Raw genomic sequence first — 22,594 nt, 5'->3', positions numbered from 1 at the left:
GGACTGCAGGTGTGCATCACTATGCCTGGTTAATTTTAAACATTTTTATTTGGTAGAGACAGGGTCTTGCTATACTGCCCAAGCTAGTTTTGAACTCCTGGCCTCAAGCGACCCCCTGCCTCGGCCTCCCAAAGCACTGGGATTACAGGCGTGATCCACCACGCCTAGAAAACAGTGTATTTTTAAGCAGCACATCAGCTCTGGTCCCAGTTTGGCCACCAGCTCCTTTGAGTACCTCGGTTCTCCCTCCAGTATCTGTCACACGAGGAACTGGACCAGATGATCTCTAAGGGCCCTTCTTCCAAGCTTCCCTATTCCCATTAAATAGTTGTTTCGGAAATGAGATGAGATATATCCTATGATAAAAGTTTTGTTACGCTAATAAGAAAACAAATTTTGTAGAACTTAAACAAGAATCCAGGGACATCTACATATGCATACACAATTATGCCAGTACTTGTCTATTTACTCAATTTAGTCAAATAACGGAAAGTAAGCCATGAAAACAAAGAGGCCGGAGCTTCGAGCTCTGGACCTGTCCCCTTCCTCAGTCTCTTCCTTCTTCTCCTTTCCTTTCTGTTTTCCTCCTTCTACTAAGGGGCAGCAGGTAAGACCTCAAGTGCGCATTCTCAAGAACTGTGGTGAGGCTCCCTTATCAGTTTCATGCAGAGCCCATGTGGGTCAAGGTCTCACTTGGTCCTAACTCCTGTAATTCTCGAATGTTTAAAAGCACCCTGCATGCTACAAGGGCTAGTTCATGGGCTTGGACATGAAATCTAGATTCCTGTAAGTGTTTTAATCCACATCATTTTATACTATATATAATGACTATGACTCATCTTTTCTCCAATTATTTGGAATGAGTCAGTTTTATTCTAATAAAAGAATCTCACAAAATAAAATCATTAAAAGAAATTCATATTTGCATGCTGTGTTTGAGTTTTCAAAGCATCAACGAATGAGACTTTCAAAAAGTAAGCATGCTAGCACTTTAATCCCCAAATGAAGAATTCTTTCCAGTTCATCGTCTTGTGGAGCCAGTATCATCTCACTGATAACGCTCCTTGCAAACTGGCCTCAGAACCAGCTTCACTCACTTCACCTTCGACCCAGACCAGCAGTTATTCCTCTTGACCGCCCACCTTGTTAATCAGATTGGATTCAAATGATGAATTTTTAAAAAATCAAATTCATCTTCATGAGTTGAGTTTATTGAAAGTCACGAACTCCAGTCTTTGAAGACCTTCTCAAAAAAAAGTTCTCAGAAGTCTGGGGCAAGGACACGAGCACCTGCATCATCAATGGTTTCCCTGGTGGTGGCTTTGCGGCATCTGAAACTGACTTAGAAAAACATGGCATCTGAGGGCACCGCCTCATCCACCTTTTACTCTGCTGATCTGCATGGGGACCTGTAATGTATTGGAAATTGTTATTCCCATTTCTGACGGACAAGGGCATGAGCACATCCGGGTCAGGAATTCCACTGACTGAGGTCACACTGGATGGTAGTGGGCAGAGAGACGTGACCACAACCCTTGCCTGCCTGTGCTTAGCCTGCTTCACTGTGGCAGAACATTAGCTGACCAGGCACATTTTTGCCGTACCGTTTTAGGAAGTGCATAGGATTCTGGCTTTCTTAGAAGGTGTTTCCCACCATGGATGGCCGCCAAAGAATTCCTCCATTCCAAACCCTGAAATTCTGCTTCTACACGTGCTGGCAGGGTCACCATTAGGGACTCCCGAAGACTGTAGCGTAACCAGAATAATGTGGAAGAGACTGAGCTTCCGTGGAGCCCACGTGGCCCTTACAGCCAGCTCGAGCCCACAGCCTCCGAGTGCATGACGAGTAACTTGAAGGTAACACGCACTAGAACTTGAATGTGTTCTTCCTGTCCCTTTAGCCTTCCTCATTGGTGTCCCCCACGCTAAGGAGGGCGGGAGAACATGCTTGGGAAAACATGTTCCTTCCTCCTGTGAGCTCACGGCGCTCCCACTCACCGCAGACTGCGAGGCTCCGAGAGGGTCGAGGAGCCGATGTCTGGGTCTATGCAGGGCATAAATTCCTGCCGGTGCAATTCAAACAACTGTCAGCGCTTTTCACAACTGCCAAGTCCAAGTGCTGTTTGCAGGACTGTGGTGCTGGGAGCCTGGGCAGCGGCTTGGCCTGGGGCTGCACAAACCCAGGGAGACGCAGGACACTGGCTTAGGCAACGAAGCCTGGCCCAGGGCCATGACAGGTGCTTGCCAGGCCACCCAGGGAGCGGCTCCTCCCCTTCCACAGCCCACACGATTCCGCAGGGAATGCTGGCCTGAGAGCCCTACTTGCTGGGAACAAGGACTTCAGGCTCAGAGCAGTCCGGGCTGGGTCAAACAGGAGGCGTGACATGTGCTCCTAATACTAAATAAGGTGTGCTTTCTCTCTCTCTCTTTTAGAATTTTCCCTTCATTTTAGAGAATTACAGGCACCTCATAGATCTCAGATAGGGCTGAAAGGCACACATAAGTATTTATATTACATTGGTCCTGGCTGGCTCACAAGTTGGAGAAGTGAATGAACCAAAGTGTATTTTAACTGAGAGAAAAATCAAACACTGGAAAAGGAGGTCCAGGCATACTGGGTCACACCTGTAATCCCAGCACCTTGGGAGGCTGAGGTGGGAGGATTGCTTGAGGCCAGGAGGTGGAGACCAGCCTGCGCCACAGAGCAAGATTCTGTCTCTACAAAAAAAAAAAAGTAAAAGTAAAATGTCAGCTGAGCATGGTGTGTGTCCCTCTAGTCCCAGCTCCTTGGGGGGCTGAAGTGGGAGGATCACTGAAGGTGGATGGTGGGGGCAGGGCGGGCACACAGGAAACACAGGAGCCTCTAGCCAGTCCTCCAGGGCAGAACTCCACAGAGGCGAGGTGGATTCTGCAGCAGTTCAGGGAGTTCCACTAAGTCCTTACACGCCACCAGTTTCTCAAAGTGAAGGCTGGCTCTGTTTTTCTTTTCCAATAGGCTTCTTCCCCAAATATGAAAGCTCAGATGCCACTGTTTCTGACGTTGTGGAAATAAATAAGATTTCTAAAGGCCTAAGGTATGCTTTAAGCAATAGCAAAGGTTTTATCCCTAAATAATGTAAGAATTATTTAATTCACAATGCTTCTCAAACAAGCTCCCAAACAGGGACAATTTAAACACACATTATGTGGACAGTTAGAAAATAGCGATTTTCCTAATCCAGTGGGAAAAGTCGACTGCATCCTAAATGCTATGCTGGTTACGGTTCAAATTTGACATTCTCAATGTCAGAAAAGATTTTTTTTAAAAAGGGTTGGGTACGGTGGTTCACGCCTGTAATCCCAGCGTTTTGGGAGGCCAAGGTGGAAAGATCACCTAAGGTCAGGTGATAAATTTAAATAAATAAATAAATAACTTTTTAGGTTGGGCACAGTGGCTCACGCCTACTCCCAGCACTTTGGGAGGCTGAGACAGGCAGATCACCTGAGTTCAGGTGTTTGAGACCAGCCTGGCCAACATAGCAAAACCCTGTCTCTACTAAAAATACAAAAATTAGCTGGGCATGGTGGTAGGCGCCTGTAATCCCAGCTATTCAGGAGGCTGAGGCAGGAAAATCCCTTGAACCTGGGAGGCGGAGATTGCAGTGAGCCAAGGTCCTGCCTCTGCACTTCAGCCTGAGTGACAGAGTGAGACCCTGTCTCAAAAAATTAAAATTAAAATTAAATGAGGTATCATGCCCAAAATGCAGAAGGCCGTCTGTGACTCTGGTAGCACTGAGCATGAAGAACTCAATGTATTCAGGCCCCAGACAGGGGAGAGACTGACACAACAAGGCTGAAGACAGACCTGCCCTCCTTCACAGGCACAGCCATTTATAAAAAACACAAAGGAAATCTGTAAATCCCAGGCTCTATTTCTTAGATGCTGAAATGTGAACGTGGATGTGTAATCTGAAATAAGCCGTGTTAGGAACATGTGAACTGAGAAAATTCATGAAGAAAGACGATATGTCTTTCTAATGCTGCTGTCTAGCTGGAATTTCTGTCCTTACTGTATTCTCCTGGTTAGAAGACACGAAGTTGGCTGCCCTAACACCAATCTGAGCACACCCTGGTCTCGCCATGAACCAGGGGAGAGTTGGAGATGTGGCCCCTGGGTCAGTTCTATTCACTACGTGGTCCTGGAGACTCCTGGAGCTAAATTCCTCCTTTGGTAAAATGAGGCAGTCAGAGGCAGTTAGAATAAGGTTTGGAAGTCCTATGATTTTATATACTTCTTTCTCAAGAAAGCAAGTAAAGCACAAATAAATACGGGAATACGGAATAACATTCTTATTTTAATTAGTTTAAGCTTCATTATTCCACTTTCACAAAAGTGAGGGATCAAAGTCTCATTTAGGGCAAAGCTACCACGAATGAATTCTAAATATATGTAATTTAGTTATTTTCAGCAAAGTACAAATAAAAGTGCTGTCAAGGTAAGGGGGAAAAGATCACTGGTAATGTATTTTGTGTTAGTGTAATTTATTACAGACATAGCTGCTAAATACAGTGTCCCTCGTCCTTTCTTTTTTTTTTTTTTTGGAGTGTAGTGGTGCTATCTCGGCTCACCGCAACCTCCACCTCCCGAGTTCAAGCAATTCTCCTGCCTCAGCCTCCTGAGTAGCTGGGACTACAGGCGCCCGCCACCACACCCAGCTAATTTTTGTATTTTTTAGTAGAGATGGGGTTTCACCATGTTGGCCAGGATGGTCTCGATCTTTTGACCTCGTGATATGCCCACTTCGGCTTCCCAAAGTGTTGGGATTACAGGCGTGAGCCACTGCGCCCAGCCCTTCGTCCTTTCTTAAACGTATTTTAACAAACTGAATAGCTGAATATCCATCAAGCGTTCCTTTCTACCATGATTCTGAACAGACCGGGCTCAGGGATCTCCTGGAGACCATGGTAAGTCGTGGCCTCTGCCCACCAGCAGGTGCGTGCTCACACATCCAATTCTCAACATGCTTCCATGCTGGTCACAGACGCTTTCCAGCCATCCTTGAAGGCCTTAGATGTCCACAAAGCCCAAGCTAAGAAGCTGCAGCTTCCCATGTCTCAGTTTAAAAATGGGAATTTTACAGTAGAATTAAAACTTTCAGAAAGATACAGATCAACTAAAATTTACCAAAAAACAGGCAAGTACTTCAGGAATTATGGCTTAGTGGACAGACACAGGGCTCCTCTATCAAAAGTCCTAAGTCCCCACTGACAGAAAATACCCAAACATGGGGAGGATCCTTTAAAAGCCTTTGAAGGAAGGGGGCATGATGTGAGTATTTCCCACTGGGGAATGCCCCAGGGATATTTGCTTATGTGTAAAACATCAGAACTTGTGCTTAACTGATATTTATCGTTAATTTCCTTAAATGATTTCTCCTCCTCCTCACCTAACTAGTTATCAGTACTTGGATTTCTAGGATGAAATACTCTTTGAGCCCTGTTTTCACGGAAGAGAACTTCAAACTTCAATAGGGCCCAACTGCTTCCCTGGTTGAAGACATCCCTCTCCTCACTGCATTGACCCCTCTGTCCCTCCCTCTGCCCCTCAGCCTACCAGGTCTAACTTACCATGAACTCAGATTTAACAATCTTATTGTCAGTTGAAAAAGATGCCATCTATTATTTTACAAATAATATTCAAGAAGCTCGGCTTAAAACCAGAAAGAAGGTCCAGGCATGGTGGTGCACATCTGTAATCCCTGTACCTTGGAAGGCTGAGGTAGGAGAACTACTTGAGGCCAGGAGTTCAAGACCAGCCTGGGCAACATGGTGAGACCTTCCAACTCTACAAAAAATCTTTTTGAAAAAATTAGCCAGGCATGGTGGTACGTGCCTGTAGTCCCAGCTACTGGGGAGGCTAAGACAGGAGGATCACTTGAGCCCAGGAGTTCGAGGCTGCAGTAAGCTGTGATAGCACCACTGCCCTCTAGCCTGGGGAACAGAGGAAGACTATGCCTCTGGAAAAAAAAAAAAAAAAGAGAGAGAGAGAGAAAGAAGGGGCCGGGTGTGGTGGCTCACGCCTATAATCCCAGCACTTTGGGAGGCCGAGGAGGGTAGATCACGAGGTCAGGAGATGGAGATCATCCTGGCTAACACGGTGAAAACTCGTCTCTACTAAAAATGCAAAATATTAGCCAGGCATGGTGGCATGCATCTGTCATTCCAGCTACTCGGGAGGCTGAGGCAGGAGAATCCCTTGAACCCAGGAGGTGGAGGTTGCAGTGAGCAGAGACTGCATCACTGCACTCCAGCCTGGGTGACAGAGTGAGACTCTGCCTCAAAAAAAATTTAGAAAAAGGAAAAAGAAAAAGAAAGAAAAAAAATAGAAGACTTTTCATTGTGGTTTGGTGTAGTCTTAGGCAGTTTGAAACATATCTAGAAAAATAAGCGTGCTCAGTGCCTAACAAGGCATGCAGGCTTCTGTGTGGTGGCAGCTGCTGAGGAAGGGCGGAAGCTGTCAGAACTGCGGGGACAGGTGATTGGAGCTGCTGAGGATGGGCAAAAGCTGTCAGAACTGTGGGGACAGGCGATGGAGCTGCTGAGGAAGGGCGGAAGCTGTCAGAACGTGGGGACAGGCGATGGAGCTGCTGAGGAAGGGCGGAAGCTGTCAGAACTGCGGGAACAGGTGTGGAAATGCTTCTAATTATTCTCTGGAGTTGACAAGACTTTTCTTCACCCAGTTTTCCTATCACTATTTCATCATGTTTTTTTTCCCTATTGAAGACTTTCTCCTTTTTTGTACAAATTTACGTGGTGTGGTGCATAAGAAATTGTTACACATATGTAATGCATAGCGATCAAGTCTGTACTTAGGATGTCTATCACCTGAGTCCGATACATTTTTATCTAGTCACCCTACTCTGCTATGGAACTCTGTATTTATTCGCACTATTGCATGTTTTGCTGCTTAGTTCATCTATAGTTAGAGGTTAACAAGGAAAACACATCCCCAAGGTAATTTACTTCCAATTCTCTGTATCTGTCTCATTTAAATTATGTTCTTCTGCATCCTGTACCATTCTTGGCAAGAAATGAGATTACTGTGTTATCTGATGCTCAAACGGAATCTTTCAAGCTATTTCCTGACATAAAATCTTAAATGCAGTTCAGTTCAGAAAAGTCATCCATTTTACTTCCTGTAAAGGAAACAAAAGTTGGATTCTAGCCCAAAGATGCATGCCCTGTATGTCAATTTATCTTCATTCCCTCTACACACATTTCACACAACGTCACAAGCGGTTTGTGCATTCAGTATGAACCCTGCGTATCTAAAAGGGAAAGAGCCAAGATCTCAGCTCCTGTCACTAGATAAGCCAATACTTTAATATTATAAAAGACATTGGGACAATGGAAACATACAAATAAAGCAGAAATCTGTTTCTGTTTGTCTTCTCATCTGAGTCTGGAACCCGCCCTGTCTTCATTACCAAACCAGGCTCAGGAGCAAAGGCAGTTCACTTGCAAACACCTCTGCTTCTCGGAATTCCTCCAGGATAACAGCCCAGCCCGTCAGAAGCTGAGTGTGTGATTTCATCTCTGCCCCCCACCCGGATCGCTTTCTAAAAGCCAGCTGTGAGCTCCTCCCCGAGGGATTCACTTCTCGCTCCCTGAGTCTCATTACCTTTCTTTAATAGACATGGTTTTGCTGGGTGAGTCGCAGACGCCCTCCCCCGTCGGCGTCTTGATCTCTCCAGCAGCAAACATCGCACATGGATTCCTGCAGAGCCTCTCCTGTGGCTGTTCCGGAGAATCCTGGGGCTTCCAGGACGCGGGGGCTGCGGGCTGGGCCACCGTTTTCCCAGCAGCTGCCCCCGTCTGCTCGGAAGCCGGCTCCCCGAACTCCGCCGCTGGGAAGGAAAAGAGCGACATCAGCACGGAACTGCTCCGGGAACGTCCTTCCAGCGATTCGCCCCCAGCAGCGCAGCTCTCGGAGTTCAGTCCGTGGGCGCGCGGCGGGTGACCCAATCCGCTGGGATTTATGCAAATCTGCAGCGCGCTCCACTCTGTGGGAAAACCACGCTTCCCAGAGGGTCCCCACGCAGCAAAATGCTTCGTGGCAATTGGTGTGAGACACAGGAAGTCAGCTTTAACTATTCACTCCAGAACGGTTCTAGTCTCCAAAACAACACTTCAACATTCAAATGTGCTGTGCTCCCAAACCAAACCCTTTATTATAACTGACACTGTCCTGGTTCATGCAAACTTAGAAAGATGGTGAGAGGCCCACTCAGTGGGCTTGCTAGCCTGCAAAACACGTGTGCAGGAAGAAACGCTCTAGCGATTCAGAGACTGGGGTCAAGTCGTTCCTTAATTCCTTGTGCTTACCCAGCCTACATCTTTGGGGTCATCAATTTCTAAAGGGGCCAGCAGAGCTAAGCAGCTCAGAAGGCCATTGTCTGAGTGACCAAAGTCAACAGAAATCCTATCAAGATGCATGAAAGCGCTTCCGGTAGTTTTATTGCTGAAAACTTGATGCACTCTCTAGTCAGACCCAGGGGAGAACAGAATTCCCATTGAACTTTTTTTTTTTTTTTTGAGACAGAGTCTTGCTCTGTCACCCAGGCTGGAGTGCAATGGTTTGATCTCTGCTCACCACAACTTCCACCTCTTGGGTTCAAGCCATTCTCCTGCCTCAGCCTCCAGAGTAGCTGGGACTACAGGCATGCACCACCATGCCTGGCTAATTTTTTATATTTTTGGTAGAGATGGGGTTTCGGCATGTTGGCCAGGCTGGTCTCCAGCTCCTGACCTCGTGATCCACCCACCTCAGCCTCCCAAAGTGCTGGGGTTACAGGTATGAGCCAGTTGCATCTGGCCTGATTCCCACTGAACTTTTAACCAATATTTAGCTGTAAACTGCCTTTAGAACTTTGTTAAAAGCAGTCACAGACACACAGGACAAATTAAGCAGAAACTAAAACCCAGTTGCTTTCTAAAGCTTTAGGAGCACTAGTGATTTACCTCTTAGTGAAAACTTCCTTTTCATAACATTCTCCACCTCTACCTTCTCTTCAAAGGGCGGCCTGTCTCTCAGGTCCAGGTTTCCTTGTGCACTTATTTTAGCCATGGAAAATTCCTTTGGTTCATCCCCAAGGTGAATGATGGGAGGATTCACCCGTTCCAGGCTTCCTTTCCTGGGGATGTATTTAGGTTCCTTATGGCTGTCTCCTTCCCTGGCTCTGTTCAGGATGGGGTAGGATGCTTCTTCCTCAAAGGACCCATACTTCTCCATCCCGCTGTCTTGACCTGTCGAAGCTCTCTTGCTTTCCGTCTCTCCACATTCTCTCAACGTTCCCTTATTCCCGCTACTTTCTACCAAGGGCTGCCAAGCTGGCGATTTTAGAATGCTTCTAACTGGAGAGTCTGAATTTTCCATTGAAGAAGAAAACTTATAGTCAGTGGCACTTGCATTGTCATCAAGAGGTGGCTTTGTGCGAAGATCCCCAGCATACATTGGGGCAACCGTGGATGCTACTGTAGACACCGATGTGTTCACAGCAGGCGAGAAAGGAATAAGCTTTCCACTCTGCACCTGGAAGGACACAGTTAAAAAGGAAGAAGCTGCTTGTAAAATATCGTCTACAAAAATCCTGGCTTAGGAATTGACAGAAGCTGAAATACTCGATTTGATGAAGTTTCACTGTTTCTCTTAGAGGAAAACCACTCCTGGACATAGTTACATAACACGTCTCATTAAACAAAATCCTCTGGGTAAAAGGCAGTTGTGGATACTATTTTTTTTCTCTCCAAAATGGACTCATTCTAGATATTTCAGCAAGGTATGAAAACAAGAAAAGTGAAACATGCTTGGTAGGGTTATCGTTTTGAGGAAGAAAGTTATTACCAAATCACCTGCAGGTAGCAGTTTCCTGGAAGAACACCTTAATGACATCATTAACCTCAGAGGAACACTGCAGTGCGACGATTTAAGAACACCGACACAAACTGCAATCATACTATAGCGTACCCACCTGTGCCACCTCTCCCAGCGTGACTGGCTGAGTTTGATAGCGAGCGTTCATTCTCCTCTGTCTCATATCTATTCTGTTCCGGGTAGAAATTGCCTTTGAGACTGGCTGGGACAATCTGTTAAATAAGGCCAACTTCTCGGCTAAGCTTAGAGTGGAGGAATCAGGTTCTCCTTGCTCAGCCAGCTCTTTGCCCTCATTTGTCTGGTCTTTGGCTAAAGCCTTTTGGTGAGCAGAGGCCTGTAATCTGAAAAAAATAAAATGTCAGCAACATAGATACCAACACACAAAAGCCCACCGCTAAGTTTCCATGTTAACTTTCTGCCAAGTGTCACTTTGTTTTGCAAAGAGCTCCTTTTGGCCTAATCACATCTAGGACAGAGGCAGGCAGCCGCTCAGCTATTCAGCACGCAGAGTCGGCACAGGACACTTAGCGTCGCCACTTCTACGAACAGCAGACTTTTAGCTCTGAATTATGTCTACAAAACGAATTTCCTATTTGAGACACTGAAGTCAGCTTGGCCACACCTTATCTCAGACAGAGAGGTGGCATTGTTAGTATCACAATAAACAGAATGAAAGGGAGTCGCACAGCATTACCTACGGTGCATTTAGACATCATCTGAAGATGTGTTCTGAAGGTGGTCTTTCATTCTAAACAATTCGGAAACAATATGGTCTTCTGTCAACTACATAACAGAAGGTCTTGATTGTCACTTGCTAAAGACAAATGGCTTAATTTTTAAAGAGTCACTGCTTCAGCTTAGAGTTTACTCTCATAGCTTCCTACCAGTTTTCTAAAAGGTACTTAAATCTGCAATTTCCAGTAACCAAAGGAATAAAGAAAATGTCAGTGGATTATAAATCCCTCCTACTGGCTGGGTACAGTGGCTCACACCTATGGAAGGCGAAGGCAAGAGGGTCACTTGAATTTAGGAGCTGGAGACCAGCCGGGGCAACAATGTGAAACCCCATCTCTACCAGAAATATAAAAATTAGCCAGGCTTGCTGGTGTGCACCTGTGGTCCCAGCTACTTGGGGGGCTGAGGTGGGAGAATTGCTTGAGCTTGGGAGGTGGAGGCTGCAGTTAGCAGTGATCAATCCTGGGCGACAGAGCAAGACTCTGTCTCGAAAATAAATAAATACACAATAAGTTAATAAACAAATAACTCCCTCCAACTTCCAGCTGAAGAGAAGGAAAGCCTGAAGTCTTCACGGTCACCGTGAATCTTGAGAGGTTTTTAATGCAATATACCTCCTGCCCCTGATCGATCCAATTCTCAGATCTAGTAAGGGAGATATTCTGCTTTGACTCCAGTGAGTCCCCAACACACAGCTGTCTCAGGCCAAACAGCAGCCAGCCTCCGTGTTCCTCCACAGTGAGGCTGGTGACAAAAAAGCCACCTAAGCCCCAGAGTCCTCCGCGGACCTCGTGCAGTAACCAGGAGGGCAGGGAAACCCACTTCCCCGGGAGGGCCCTGCTGTGGGTATGCCAGCTTCATCCCTGCACTGCCATTATTTTTAGCTTTTGTGTTTTGGCTCATATAACAGTAAAATGAAGGGATGTGACCTGGTGTAAGGACATAATTTTAAAGCCCCAAAATCCAAAACACAATAGTAAAACATCTACATTTAGACACTATAAATTGTTATTTTCCCAGTTCCCAAATAAAATGGCATGATCTCTCTATATATTAGAAAGAGGGAGGATTGTTTTCAACATGTATTTGTGTGTACAGGTGTTTGAAAAAGACTGGGTCTTATCATAATAATGTCCCATTCTTTTCTTTTCTTTGCTCTTCTCTTCTGTTTTTCTTTCTTTCTTTCTTTCTTTCTTTCTTTCTTTCTTTGCTTTGCTCCTCTCTCTCTCTCTGTCTCTTTCTCTCTTTATTTCTTTTGATGGAGTTTTGCTCTGTTGCCAGGCTGGAGTGCAGTGATGCAATCTCAGCTCACTGCAACCTCTGCCTCCTGGGTTCAAGTGACTCTCCTGCCTCAGCCTCCCAAGTAGCTGAGATTGTAGGTATAGGCTACCACACCCAGCTAATTTTTGTATTTTTAGTAGAGACGGAGTTTCACCATGTTGGCCAGGATGGTCTTGATCTCCTGACCTTGTGATCTGCCCACCTTGGCTTCCCAAAATGCTGGAATTACAGGTGGGAGCCACCGTGCCCAGCCAATATCCCATTGTTCTGTTAATCTTTATGAAGTGCTATAACAGTATTTTAGATGAAGAACAAAACTTTTGAGGGATGACATTATGAAAAACAGAAACAAAGCAACTGGATACGTGAGTTAGTGTGATCCTAGTTCTAACACATAACATACGCAGAGAGACGAAAGGTTTTCCCATGCACGCCAGCATGTAGTTATCAGCACCTTGCGCTATGACAAACAAAATGTCACGTATTCCGGAACAACTCACGGCACTGACTTGTTTGTCAAACCAACAACAGACATTCAAGACTTTGCGATGCACCTGCTGGCTGGCACCTGTGCCCCGGGTGCCGCATGCATCCGTATCTGTCCAGTACCTGGCAGGCTGCACAGCAGTCCTAGCTACAGTGGGGCTAGGAAGTCTCGCCATTACAGGGTGGGTGCCCTCAGAACACGAAGCGGGGATAGGTTCACTTTACAAGCAATTGCCAAAGAGGAAACATTCATAAGGAGAGAGAAGAAAAGAAGCATTAAGGACAGCATAGTTTTAAACTCAGAAACGTTAAATCAAAAATTTTAACGGAATTCTTTGCTAATTACTTTTGGGGGAGGAAAATCATAAAAGAACTTGAAAAGCAATTACAAACTCAGGAAATAAGAGACAGTGGCTACCCAAAGCAATAAGAATAGGTGTTCAGAGCTGGGAAAGGATTTACTCTGTCTTGAGAATACATGTCTTGGTGTAAAAAAATAATAATAATTCAAAAAAACAAATATTAGCCATCCAAAAATCAGTAGACTATGTCACTGTTTTAGAATATTGCTTTCAATCTATTTTTTTTTGGGGGGGGGGCAGAGTCTTACTCTGTCGACCAGGCTGGAATGCAGTGGTACAATCTCAGCTCACTGCAGCCTCCACCTCCCTGGTTCAAGCAATTCTCTGGCCTCAGCCTCCCAAGTAGCTGGGTTTATAGGTGTATGCCACCATGCCCAGCTAATTTTTTTATTTTTGTATTTTTAGTAGAGATGTGGCTACACCATATTGGCCAGGCTGGTCTCGAACTCCTAACCTCAGGCGATCTGCCCACTTGAGCCTCCCAAAGTGCTGGGATTACAGGCATGAGCCACTGCACCCGGCCTCAATCTACTTTTTAAAAGTATCAATGTCCGGCCTGTATTTCTAGCACTTTGGGAGGCTGAGGTGGGACGACCGCTTGAGCCCAGGAGTTCGAGACTAGCCTGGGAAACATCTCTACAAAAAATACAAAAATTATCCAGGTGTGGTGGTGTTGCCTGTAGTCCCAGCTACTTGGGAGACTGAGGTTGAAAGATCAGTTGAGCCCAGGAGGTCGAGGCTGCAATGATCCAAGATTGCTCACTGCACTCCAGCCTGAGTGACAGAGTGAGACACTGCCTCAAAAAAACCCAAAATAATAAACTTTTTCACTTCACTGAAGCAATTATCTCTGAATGAACTATTCTGGGAAATTAATTCTGAGTATATTGAAACATGCTACTCAAAACAAATCTCCTGTTGTTTGGAAAGTTATCAAACAGCTATGTATTTTTTAGAAATTTCTGGCAATTAATTCTAGCACTTTGGGAGGGTAAGGCAGGCAGATCACCTGAGGTTAGGAGTTCGAGACCAGCTTGGCCAACATGGTGAAATGCCATCTCTACTAAAAATACAAAAATTAGCAGAGTATATTGGCATGCGCCTGTAATCCCAGCTACTCGGGAGGCTGAGGCTGGAGAATCGCTTGAACCTGGGAGGTGGAGTTTGCAGTGAGCTGAGATTGTGCCACTGTACTCCAGCCTGAGTGACAGAATAAGACTCTGTCTCAAAAAAAGAAAAAAAAAAAAAGAAAAAAAAAGAAATTTCTGGCTATTAAAAACAAAACAAACCCTTATCTGAGATGTGTACTGGGGAGGCCAGACATGGTGGCTCACGCCTGTAATCCCAGCACTTTGGGAGTCCAAGGCAGGTAGATCACAAGGTCAGGAGTTTGATACCAGCATGACCAATATGGTGAAACCCCATCTCTAATAAAAATACAAAAAAATAGGTGGGTGTGGTGGCACACACCTGTAGTTCTAGCTGCTAAGGAGGCTAAGGCAGGAGAATCGCTTAAACCCAGGAGGCAGAGGCTGCAGTGAGCCAAGATCTCGCCACTGCACTCCAGCCTGGGTGACAGAGTGAGACTCTGTCTCAAGAAAAAAAAAGTGTGTACTGGATATTTATGGATGAAATAATAAGACCTCTAGTGTTTACTTGAAAATAGAGCAGGAGGAAAGGGGAAATGCATGGGATACGGGCTGAGCATGTCCCGCCAGGAGTGGGTGACTTTGGAAGCTGGGGTTTCATCACAGCAATCCACCAAGTTTCATGTTTCTATTTTCCATTGTCAAAGAGATATTTTAAACAACAATATGCAGAGACAGAAACAAAATAGAACAAAAACTCCTTTAAAGTTTTTCCAGGAGATACAATAGATAACACATCCCATTACAAAGTTTAGAGAGACCACAGTAAACAAAATCTCTGAGCACTAACTTCTCTGTGGCTTCTAGCTAAACCACCTCCCCAACGCCTCATTTTCATTGAACACTCTTTAAATGTATTTAAAAAAAAAAAAGACATTAGAGCCAAGCCTGAGAAGTCCTGTGGGCACTTACGTGGCCGCGATGACTACCTCCTCGGTGGTGATGGGCTGCGTGAGGGATCTGTCTTGCAGACGGCGGAGCCTCTGCTCCACAGCCGCGTTTCTTGAGCGTCGCTTTGGAACATTTTGTTCATCAAAAGATTTTTCCATCTCCTAAGATTAGAAACATTGTGGAACCCTTAAAAATTCAAAGAAAGAGCTACACATGGTGGCTCATGCCTATAATCCCAGAACTTTGGGAGGCCAAGGGAAGATTGCTGGAGGCCAGGAGTTCAAGATCAGCCTGGGCAAGAAAGTGAGAACCCATCTCCACAAAAAATGCGTAAGTTATCCAGGCACACTGGCACAGGTGTGTAGTCCCAGCTGCTTGGGAGGCTGAGGTGGGAATATCACTTAAGCCTGGGAGGTTGAGGCTGCCGTGAACTATGATCACGTCACTGCACTCCAGCCTGAGTGACAGAGTAAGACCCTATCTCTAAAAAAAATTTAAAAATGAAAAAGAAATTCAAGGAAAGAAAATGGGTGTAGTAAAAAGTCTTTACTTTGTTCTCCTACAGGAGGGGTCTCTAATGAGAGCCTTGTGTCATTGTCAGAACTGTATACTCATGCTGTGTCCATGAGGTGGCCACCACCAGCCAAAAACTGACTAGGAAGAGAACACAAGTGGGCCAGAGCTGGGAGGCCTTAGCATGCCCAGAGGTGCATGAAGCAGGCTGGGTCCACAAGATTCTCCCTCCCTAAGGCTTACAATTTTTATTTTTTTGAGACAGGGTCTCACTATGTTGCCCAGGCTGGTCTCGAACTCCTGGTCTCAAGTGATCCTCCTGCCTTGTTCTCTCTCAAGTAGCTGAGATTACTGCCCCCAGTAATCATCTCTATTCAAGCACATAGAACAGCTTACCCTGAAAAGCAGCCTCTTGGCAGCGACGCTCAGCTTGGCTCGTTCATCTACTTTTTCTTCATCTGCAAAAAGTCACAAATTAAAAACTGGACATTATTAGAAAAGGTACGTCTCCAAAAAGTCTTCCAGGGGTGACTTGGAAATCTCTGAATACAAGAATAGGTGCACAAAAATAATAATTGTTGGTAGTTTCCCCTTGCAGGGAGCCCATTCTTTCTGCTCAGTGAAAAGGTGCTAATTTCCCTTGGCATTCAAACCAAGCCAAACGAAGGCAAACGCTGGCCAGGGATTGCTACTCTAATGTTTGTCCAATCGAGATTTCATGAATATGTTTATGGGGGGGATTCTTTCATTTTTTTATTTTACTTACTTTTATTTATTTATTTTGAGATGGAGTCTTGCTCTGTCGCCCAGGCTGGAGTGCAGTGGCACAATCTCGGCTCACTGCAACCTCTGCATCCTGGGTTCAAGTGATTCTCCTGTCTCAGCCTCCTGAGTAGCTGGGATTACAGGCGCACGCCTCCACGTCCAGCTCTTTTGTATTTGTAGTAGAGACAGGGTTTCACCATGTTGGTCAGGCTGGTCTCGAACTCCTGACCTCGTGATCTGCCCACCTTGGTCTCCCAAAATGCTGGGATTACAGGCATGAGCTACCACACCTGGCCTTATTTTTAAACAGTAGCAGCAGCAAGAAGAACCTGCCTCTTTGGTTTGAATTAGCTGTTTTTCTATTGGTCACTGCATGATTCTCTAACTGCTCTCAAAAAGAAGAGAAAGCTCATCTGAAAATTGCAACTGGGTTTTATTTTATTCACAGAAAGAAAGCCTGCAGCAAAGAGAGACATTGATATGCTGTATCATCTTATTCTCTCAAAAAGCCATAAATTGTATTACTAAATCCCGTCTAGATGAGATAATAAAGACCGGGAAGAAAAGGGGAAAAGGTACTTGCCGTCAATAGTTGGTGTTTCTGACTGTGACGTGCACCTGGGAAAGACAGTAGCAAATAATCATCATAAATTAGCAGGTGGGAGCAGAAGATCAAAATAAAACATCATATTAAAAGTCAAACTGAAAATGCAATTAAATTCTTTGAAGAGATAACCTCCTGGTAGCAATTCTAGCTGTGAAAACACACACACAGTTGTGAAGTGACACTGTGGAGTGTGTGTGCACACAATCCCAGCCAAGGACACGCCTTGTGGGGAGACCAGGCACATGTGCAACGTACTATACATCACCGAGGACATTTGCACAAACCTTCTCAGTTCTACACAACAGAGTATGACACTTCAGTGTAAAGCAAATACAACAAGTAGACGGACATTTATAAAATGAATAGAAACTTCCGCAGTGACTGTCACTGTAAAATCAGGTGAATGTGCAATCTGGAGTCTAATTTAACAAGGGGGTAAAAAACATTAAAAACATTAAATGAAGAGAAACAATATTTCTTCTTATCATCTGAAGATGTGCAATGTAAAATTGTGTATGTATCACAATACCACTGTAAAGGACAACATTCTTTAAAAAGGCTTTAAAATAAGCCAAATACCTAACGCTTACAGATTAGATGGAAGAATCATGGAATGGCCAGCATCCTATATAAATAGCATGAAGGCCATCAGTGTGTGACACTCCTGTGTCGTGTCACGTTCCTGGACTAGGAAACGGCACACACGCATGCCTACCTATCCGATTCCTTTCGTTCTGCTGAAGTTATAGGTTGGGTTCTAAATCTCTCGGAAGTTTTTCTACTTTCACCAGGAGAAAAATAGCGTCTTGGTTTCCGGGACCCTCTCTCCCGTTCCACACTGGTGGGCAAGCCAGGTCCTTCGGCCGACCTCTCCACCCGTGATTTGCTTTTAGGATCAAAGGGCAGAGAGTACACGGAAGGCAAACGAAGACAGAGAAAGAGAAGACAGCAAAGGTTTATGCATCTCCGTTGAGTCAAGGCACAGACACCGCCAAAACCCTCTTCATGCCTCTACCATGCACCTAAGGAAGGGGGCATTCCGGAGACCCAGTCCACTATTCCCCATTAGTAGGCAGAAGCGGAGTGGTAGTTTTTGAGCCATTTTCTGCACAGTTGCCCTGCACACACCTGTGAGCTAAGCTAATATGATTCAATGCAGAACACAACACAAGTTGAGGAGTGAGTCATTCTGCCAGGGACGTGCAAGTGACACAGCTGGAGGGCATGTGAAGCATCACCTACAGTTCAGGTGTCCTGCTGGCGTTGGCAGATGCCAGGAACATACTTCGGAGCTGGGCGACAGAGACCTTTGTGTCCAGCATGCCGAACTCCCCATAGGGCCCTTCAGCCTTGGGGCTGGGCAGCTCCGACTCTCTCCTGGAAGCAGGGTCCTTACACTTCCAGGCCTGGAGGTGAGGGGGGCCTGTGAAATCTGACAGGGAGCGGACGCGGACCTTGCGCTTTTTCATCAAGTCTTCCTTGTTGTGACTGGATGGTTTGGCATCTTGGGACACGGGCTCACTTTGAACGTAGAGAACCATCTCACTCCTGCCTGTCCTCTCAGTGGGCTGGTGCTGAGCTTGAGGTGGGCACGCCATGCCTTCCAGTTCCTTCTGATGCTCTAAGGTGACTGTGCTCACAACAGGCTTACCAAAGTCCTCATTTCCAGAGGGATCTTCCAGGCTTCTCGCAAGCTCATCACCCTCCAAAGCCAGTAGGGTTTTCTTGCTTTGCTCGAGAGCTTCAGTGAAGAGCACATCTTCTTCTTCTTTTTCTTCTCCTTCTTCTTCTTGTTCTTCTTCTGCTTTTGACTCACAGATATGGAGAACTGGGCTCTCCCTTCTCTCACCTTCTAGAACCTTCAAGGTGGGAGGTTTGGGGACATTCTGGGTGGCTGACGGTACCCAGCTGCACTCAGATACATGTTCTGGGGGTTCTGCCGTCACCATCTTGGCGGTGTGGCCGGGATCTGCGGGTTGCACGTAGCCATGGATTGGCTGTCGTGCAGAGCCTGCTGCCTTGCTGGGGACCCTATCAAAGGCTGAGTGCTCGGACTGAAACGGCAGATAATGGACTGGCGCGGGCCGGTGTCTCCTCTGACTTATGGACTCTGAGGCGAGTTCAGGGCTGTTTCGAGCACTTTCCTCTTTCACCAATTTTTCTCTAACTTTAACTCTTTAAGAAAGAAAAAGGATTTAAGTTGCAAAGTGCAATAATGGCTGGCTTCATAGCAGGGAAGCATGCACAGATCACAGAGTGCCGGTGAATGGAACGCGGCCCCAAGAGAGCATAACCTGTGAAAAAGCATCTTGGTGTCTAATGTGAGAAACCAACTACTTGTCAGGTGATCTGAGTTGAGTTTCCAATTTGCATATGTATGCCCGGGGGCGCAAAACTCACTCTACCCCTTGTAAAAGCTGACAGGGGTCAGATGCTGTCCTGGGGGAGAATGGGTCCCTTCTGACCAAATAAATACCCAGAAGCCAGAGAAAATTGCATTAATACACACCACCAGCATGCACTAGGGCACAATGAGGCTGGTGCCTTGAATCAGGAAGCTTTCCTCATGCGCAGGCCCAGAACACGGGCTGTGCGGAGGGTTCCTGGCATACAGACACCTATTGACCTAACGTAATTTCATTGTCTCCTGAAAATGTAAGAGCACTCACCATTATTTAAGCGTTTTTTTTTTTTTTTTTAGTTCAAGATATAACAATCACCTCTCTTTTAAAGCACTCAATTAGACATTCACAAGCTTTTTTCATGCAATGCAGAGCATATTCCTTCATTCATTCATAAGGCATGCCGCCAGTTTGGGCATCATTATGAATAATTCTAGCACCAAAAGAATGTTAGAGACAAGATATCTGCTGAAAGAATTCATGAAGTGAACATTTCCCACCATCGTCCCCTCTTCCTGCCGTTATTTGGCTCATTCCTGTAATCCCAACCTTTTGGGAGGCCTGGGCAGGAGGATCATTTGAGGCCAGGAGTTGGAGAGCAGTTTGGGCAACATAGTGAGATATTGTCTCTACAAAAGTAAAAAACAATAGCTAGGTGCAGTGGCTTGTGCCTGTAGTCCCAGCTACTTGGGAGATTGAGGCAGGAGGACCACTTGAATCCAGGAGTTTGAGGCTGCAGTGAGCTATGATTGTACCACTGCACTCCTCCTGGGCAATAAAGATAGACTCTGTCCTAAAACACAAAAATAAAATAAAATAAGAAAGAGAGATTGCTCTAGTTGTTTCTAGAGTTATTCAAATTATCTGAGAGCAAAATTGACACCCTTTTCAAAAGCTACAGACCTTTTCTATCACCACAAAACAAAGTAACCAAGAGCTCTGGCTGTGGGGTGGGAACCTCTGCTCAGATCCTGCTCTGCCAGGTCCAGCTGTGCAGTGTTGGGCAACTCACCTGCCCTTAGGAAGCCTCAGCTGCTTTAACTTTTAAATGGAAATAATAGTGACATAATGTAATGTGACCTTTGCAAAGCACACGGCTTAGTGCTTAGCAGAGAGTAAATATTGAATACTGTTAACTGGTTCTTATTTTTACCATATGGTGAAAGAGGAGATACAATTCCAACTACTTGAGAATGGAACATTGACTAGGGCTAAGCTTTAAAGAGTGCTTTTAGAGTAGGAAAAGGGATGTCTTAGGGGAAGAGGAATGCAGAACCTTTACTTACTTAAGCTTAACTGGCAAAGTATTTATGATGTGCACTGTATAGAAACAGATTAGTTTTTTTAATGACAAGTGCAACTCTTAATTTGATACAAACTCATATATATGTATGTGTGTGTGTGTGACATATATATATATATATATATATATATATATATATATATTTTTTTTAGATGGAGTCTCACTCTGTGGCCCAGGCTGGACTGCAGTGGTGCGATCTCAGCTAACTGCAGCTTCCGCCTCCCGGGTTCAAGCGGTTCTCTTGCCTCAGCCTCCCGAGTAGTTGGAACTATAGACATGTGCCACCACACCTGGCTAATTTTTGTATTTTTAGTAGAGATTGGGTGTCACCGTGTTAGCCAGGATGGTCTCGATCTCCTGACTTCGTGATCTGCCCGCCTCAGCCTCCCAAAGTGCTGGGATTACAGGCGTGAGCCACTGCACCAGGCCTCCTATATATTTTTAACATAATAGGTGGAGTATCCATACATGCGTCATTAAAGGAAAATCCACATAGACAGACGTATAGGTAGTGACTGAGAACAACTCAGGAAAAGAAAACATTCTGAGTTGCTATTTTTCCCAGAGACGAGCCCGTGTTGGCGGTTTTCACTTAAAACCTTTGTTAATCAAAAGGAGACTGGAGTGCGGTTCCAGTTCTCCTGTGGAATGCGCGCTTATTATCAGAGACAATCTGAATGTTGTCCTCAGAGGAGAACAAAGTGACTGTTAGAAACTGTGGGGAGCTTTGTCCTTCCATGACTTACTCATTCTGACTCCTTCCGCCTCTCCCTGCCCCCAGTCTTAAAAATGAAAGGATAGGGGGTTTTGTTTGCTTTTAAAACCACATGACCTAAATTAACCGTTGAAAATTAAGTACTGGTTTAGAGATGAGGAGATATGAAACCAGGAGGCAGGAAGGGCTGGGAGCAGCGGGGAGCTGAGCAGGAGGGACCTGGCCTGGGGAGTCCAGCTCAGGAGAGCAGCCCAGGGCCTGGATGGGTGCTCGCTACCGCCCCCCACTGGCCAGCCCTAGATGAGTTGGTGAGAAGGGAAAAGCAAGAGGTGAAGTGAAAAGGCTTGTCAATCAAGAAAGAGGGAAAAAGAGGAGGAAGAAAAGATACTATTAGCATGGATTAGGGCATGTGGAGGAGAAAAGCAAATGATTAGAAAGTAACTTCCACATGATTTTCAAGTGCACTGGGATTAAAGAGGGCAGGAGGAGAGTGGGCGTTAGCTGATGTGTGGAACGGCACGGCAGGAAGCAGCAGCACTCGTGAACACAGGCCCCGGAGGGCCAGCGTGCGGGTACCTGGAAGGCCAGTTGATAAGTGAAGATGTGTCCCCTTCGGAATCTTTCTGGAGAAACCACTCATGTTTGGGTTTCCCTGTACTATTGTGTACAAAAAACAAAACCAGATCATCTCTATTAAAATGTCAGCATACACACAGATCTTATAACTTAAAACCTAAAGGCTGATTTTTATTAAGAATAATCCTCACTTATAAGTGCGGGATAAACATGGAGTACACAAGGTCGCAAAGAGAGAACAGCAGACACAAGGGTCCACCTGAGGGAGGAGAGAGGCAGGAGGGCGAGGAGCGAAAGAATACCTGCCGGGTGCTGTGCTTAGTACCTGGGTGACGAAATATTTCATACCCCAAACCCCCGTCACACACAGTTTACCTATATAACCGCAAACCTGCACATGTACCCGTGAACCTAAAGCAAAACTTAAAAAATAAATAGAAATATTACAGGAAAAAAAAAAAAAGAATAATCCTGGCTTTTGAAAATGTATAAGCACATTTTTGCCATAGAGTTTTTATTCACTTCATGGAATTTCCAGGACATGTGGCTCTCTACTCAAATCAAGAGGTAAAAATAAATGTATCGAAAGTCACCAAATCATATATTTTCCCAAGTAATTTTAAAGTATTAGAAAGGAGTCTATTGGCTGGGCACAGTGGCTCCCAGCACTTTGGGAGGCCTGGGTGGGTGGATCACCTGAGGTCAGGGATTCAAGACCAGCCTGACCAACATGGCAAAACCCCGTCTCTACTTAGCCAGGTGTGGTGGCAGTCGCCTGTAATCTCAGCTACTCGGGAGGCTGAGGCAGGAAATTGCTGGAACCCCGGAGGTGGAGGTTGCAGTAAGCTGAGATTGCGCCATTGCACCCCAGCCTGGCCAGCAACAGCAAGACTGTCT

The 22,594-nt window shown here is 45.6% G+C and overlaps 1 protein-coding gene across 1 annotated transcript in view; it reads right to left on the bottom strand.

Annotated features, from left to right (window-relative positions):
* Positions 1-22,594, bottom strand: part of SVIL (supervillin) — a 117,563-nt gene that overhangs the window by 59,695 nt on the left and 35,274 nt on the right. Inside the window, 10 exon segments of the mRNA XM_037740950.1 lie at positions 7,661-7,886; positions 9,001-9,571; positions 10,011-10,254; positions 12,539-12,634; positions 14,838-14,977; positions 15,726-15,787; positions 16,678-16,712; positions 17,417-17,587; positions 17,944-18,876; positions 21,698-21,778. Of these exon segments, the coding sequence (XP_037596878.1) occupies positions 7,661-7,886; positions 9,001-9,571; positions 10,011-10,254; positions 12,539-12,634; positions 14,838-14,977; positions 15,726-15,787; positions 16,678-16,712; positions 17,417-17,587; positions 17,944-18,876; positions 21,698-21,778 (2,559 nt within the window).

This window comes from Cebus imitator, unplaced genomic scaffold, assembly GCF_001604975.1.
Source record: "Cebus imitator isolate Cc_AM_T3 unplaced genomic scaffold, Cebus_imitator-1.0 Scaffold92, whole genome shotgun sequence".
NCBI lineage: Eukaryota > Metazoa > Chordata > Mammalia > Primates > Cebidae > Cebus > Cebus imitator.
This window is presented reverse-complemented; position numbering and strand designations above follow the sequence as displayed.